This window comes from Takifugu flavidus, chromosome 4, assembly GCF_003711565.1.
Source record: "Takifugu flavidus isolate HTHZ2018 chromosome 4, ASM371156v2, whole genome shotgun sequence".
In the NCBI taxonomy this organism is placed as follows: Eukaryota; Metazoa; Chordata; class Actinopteri; order Tetraodontiformes; family Tetraodontidae; genus Takifugu; species Takifugu flavidus.
The window spans coordinates 7592549-7595617 of NC_079523.1; the positions used below are offsets into that span (position 1 = coordinate 7592549).

General features: G+C 41.2%; 1 protein-coding gene across 1 annotated transcript; it reads right to left on the reverse strand.

Moving 5' to 3' along the window:
* Positions 1-1191: 1191 nt before the first annotated feature.
* LOC130523939 (uncharacterized) lies at positions 1192-2365 on the reverse strand. The gene is made up of 2 exons (XM_057029574.1): positions 1998-2365; positions 1192-1743 (listed from the first exon to the last, which is right to left on the reverse strand). Exons 1-2 carry the CDS (start codon positions 2220-2222, stop codon positions 1192-1194), a joined length of 777 nt encoding a protein of 258 aa, XP_056885554.1. The 5' UTR covers positions 2223-2365.
* Between the last annotated feature and the right edge of the window lie 704 nt (positions 2366-3069).

A 3069-nucleotide genomic window follows, 5' to 3' on the forward strand; every position in this document is an offset into this window, starting at 1 on the left:
ACGCCTTCAATGAAACTTCGTATATTCACAAATATCAGTCCTGCCCCTTACCCCCCGTCAGACTGAAATCCGAGTCCGGTTTCCCTCCCATTGGGTCTCACAGGTTCCATTATCCCAGTCTCAGACCACTCCTTACTACACGTGCCGCTCCTCAACCCTTGAAAAACGCCCCCATCTGCCTCCAAAGTCTGATGACCTCCCTTCTTTTCCTTCATCAAAAGCAGGAAAATCGCTACAAATGAGGAACCTTCGTTATTTTAAGTGGACCTCCACATGAGCTGTGTACCTGTTGTCATTCAGGTACTGACTCACACCGGGGGCATCCGGCAATAAAACTTTCATTTCTTATTCTTTAGCTCAGGTGAATTGGCTCAAAAGTGCATGACATTTGTAATAGGATTCTAGATATCAGGAATTTTACGAAGTGCATAGTTAAGATAAAGTTAATTCAACTAATGTACCTTATAATTCCGTGTTTTGTTGTTTTTTCAGTCAAAATGGTCCTGACAATTACAGTTTTTCTCAATCACTTTGGTACATTTTTCCAATCATTCTTGCAATTTGCAGATCAAGTGCATTTCTCAAAACAGTTTGAACAAATAGCAAAACACCGTGGATCACCTGCAAAAGCCAGTCTCTTGCTCAAAATCCTTAGTCCATCCCTCAAAAGCAAGTTTTTGTGTCAATATACTTGTCAGTGCCATCAGAATGTTTAATCATTGTGTCATTGTGTACGGATAAGACAGTCAAATTCATTAGTCATGTTGGCAATTGAATAGTGCACTTTGAAGGGACATGTTGATGTAAAATGTGGTTTAGGTGTGATGACAAGTGTTGTACATTTGACCTCATATAATGTATATGTGTAAGATTGATTGGAAAAGACAAGATTCACATTTACAGAATGACTTCTTTATTGGCAAACATTGACATTGCAGTGCGTAAAGAAAAAAAAAGACAGCACTGCACATAACAAAGGTGAAATACAATACGTAAGTAAACATAGGTCAAAAATATAAACATAGGTCATACAGTAGGTAAACAAAAAAATATGAACAACTCCCCAAATTCTAATCTCAATCCTGATCTTCAGCTTCTTCCCGTTCCTGTCTGTTAGGCCACAAATTCTCATCCACGTCACACCTGATGTCCTCCCGTGCAAGGCAGCGTGGATAGTATCTTCTTGCATGCCTAATCCATGCTCTGCAGGAATCTGCAGTAATGTCTTGGCATGCTGCATCCATTGCAGCCAGAAGGGTCACTTGTGTGTGGGCTCTGGTCATACACCTTCCACCTCCAGGCTGAGAAAAATTCCTCAATAGGGTTGAGGAATGGGGAGTATGGTGGTAAGAACTCCATCACCATTCTGTTATGGTTTGCGTACCACTGCCTTACTAGGTTTGACTTGTGGAAGCTTACATTGTCCCATATTATGGCATATTTGGGCTGGGCCATATTCTCGGCTGGGCCACCTAGGATATGATCCCTGTACAAAGTGTCTAGGAATGCTATTAGACGTTCAGAGTTGTATGGACCCATCAGTGGAATGTGTGTCAGCACACCGTTATCTGATATTGCGGCACACATAGTTATGTTGCCACCCCTTTGGCCTGGCACATCAATGGTGGCTCGATGTCCAATAAGGTTTCGACCCCGTCTTCTGCGCTTTGTCAGATTGAAGCCAGCCTCGTCCATGTAAATGAAGTGACAGGGTGGCTCACTAGCTTCCAGTTCCATCATGCGCTAAATACAGAAGACAAAATGTTATTTTTGGAATTACTGCATTACATGCATTTGCAAAAGAAGTTAGATCAAACGTATATGACATATTGCATCTTCTTTTCTACAGCCATAGCATATGTGCAAATGCCACACTTACAGTAGTGTAGTGTACATCTTTACATTACATTGCATTTGGCAGACACCTTGTACTGTAAACCCAAAGCGACTTACAAACGAGGACATATCTATATATGGTTTTGGAATAAAAGTTGTACCTGGACAAAGTGGTAGCGCAGCTCCTTCACCCTCTCACCATTTCTTTCAAATGGGACAGTGTATAGCTGTTTCATGCGCATGTGTTGTTTTTTTAGCACTCTATCAATGGTAGAGATACTGACTGTTTGGATGTTTGCAAATGTGTCGTTGTCCTGCAAAATAGTAGTCTGTATCTCTCTTAGTGTAATGGCGTTGTTTTCCACAACAATGTTGCAGATAGCCATCTCCTGCTGTGGTGTGAAAATCCGCCCTCTACCACCCCTGTGTACTTGTCTTGCAGTCCTATGTGGGAAATAGAAATGTCAACCAAAACAAATTTGAGGAAGACACAATGGCATTGTATAGAGCATCAGTGGAATAGGCTACTGTAATTTCGTATGGGGCATTACTGTATTGACATGTAAATACAGTAAACTCCATGTAATTCAGCACATACTGTTAGATTACACACCTGTTCTCTCTGCGGAAAGTTTGAATAATTGAGGACAGAGTTGTTCTGCCAACATTTGGCTGCACCCTTCTCCCCGCTTCAGCCATAGTCAGCCCATGATTCAAAACATGGTCTACAAGTGTTGCTCTGATTTCATCAGGAACACGCATGTGTCCGCCTCTTCTGCCTCTTCCTCTTCCTACTCCTCCACCACGCAGCCTCACCCCTCTTCCTCTCCTTCTTCTTGGCTGTTGTCCTTCCATTGTCAGACATTGTAACTTTCTATTGTGCTCTGGTTACCTATATACTCCCCAGTAGACTGTTCATGAGATGCTCCCTTGAGCTCATTCAGAAAACTGTCGATCATTGGTTGATCAACTCTTTTCATTAGAGAAAGTCTAGATTCACCTGGGAGGAATTTACCAATTTAGATCATATTTACAGACAAATGTCTTATGGAAATGTATATATGCTTGACATGTTATGATGGCTTGGTAAATCATTTTGCATGTGAAGACTTATATGATGAACTATAGCCTAAATGTTTTGGGGAAAGAGACTATTTGATAGATTCCTATAACAAAGCATTTTGATTAGCATGACAAAAGCAATTGATAATGTACGAAAAAACTGAGAATTGT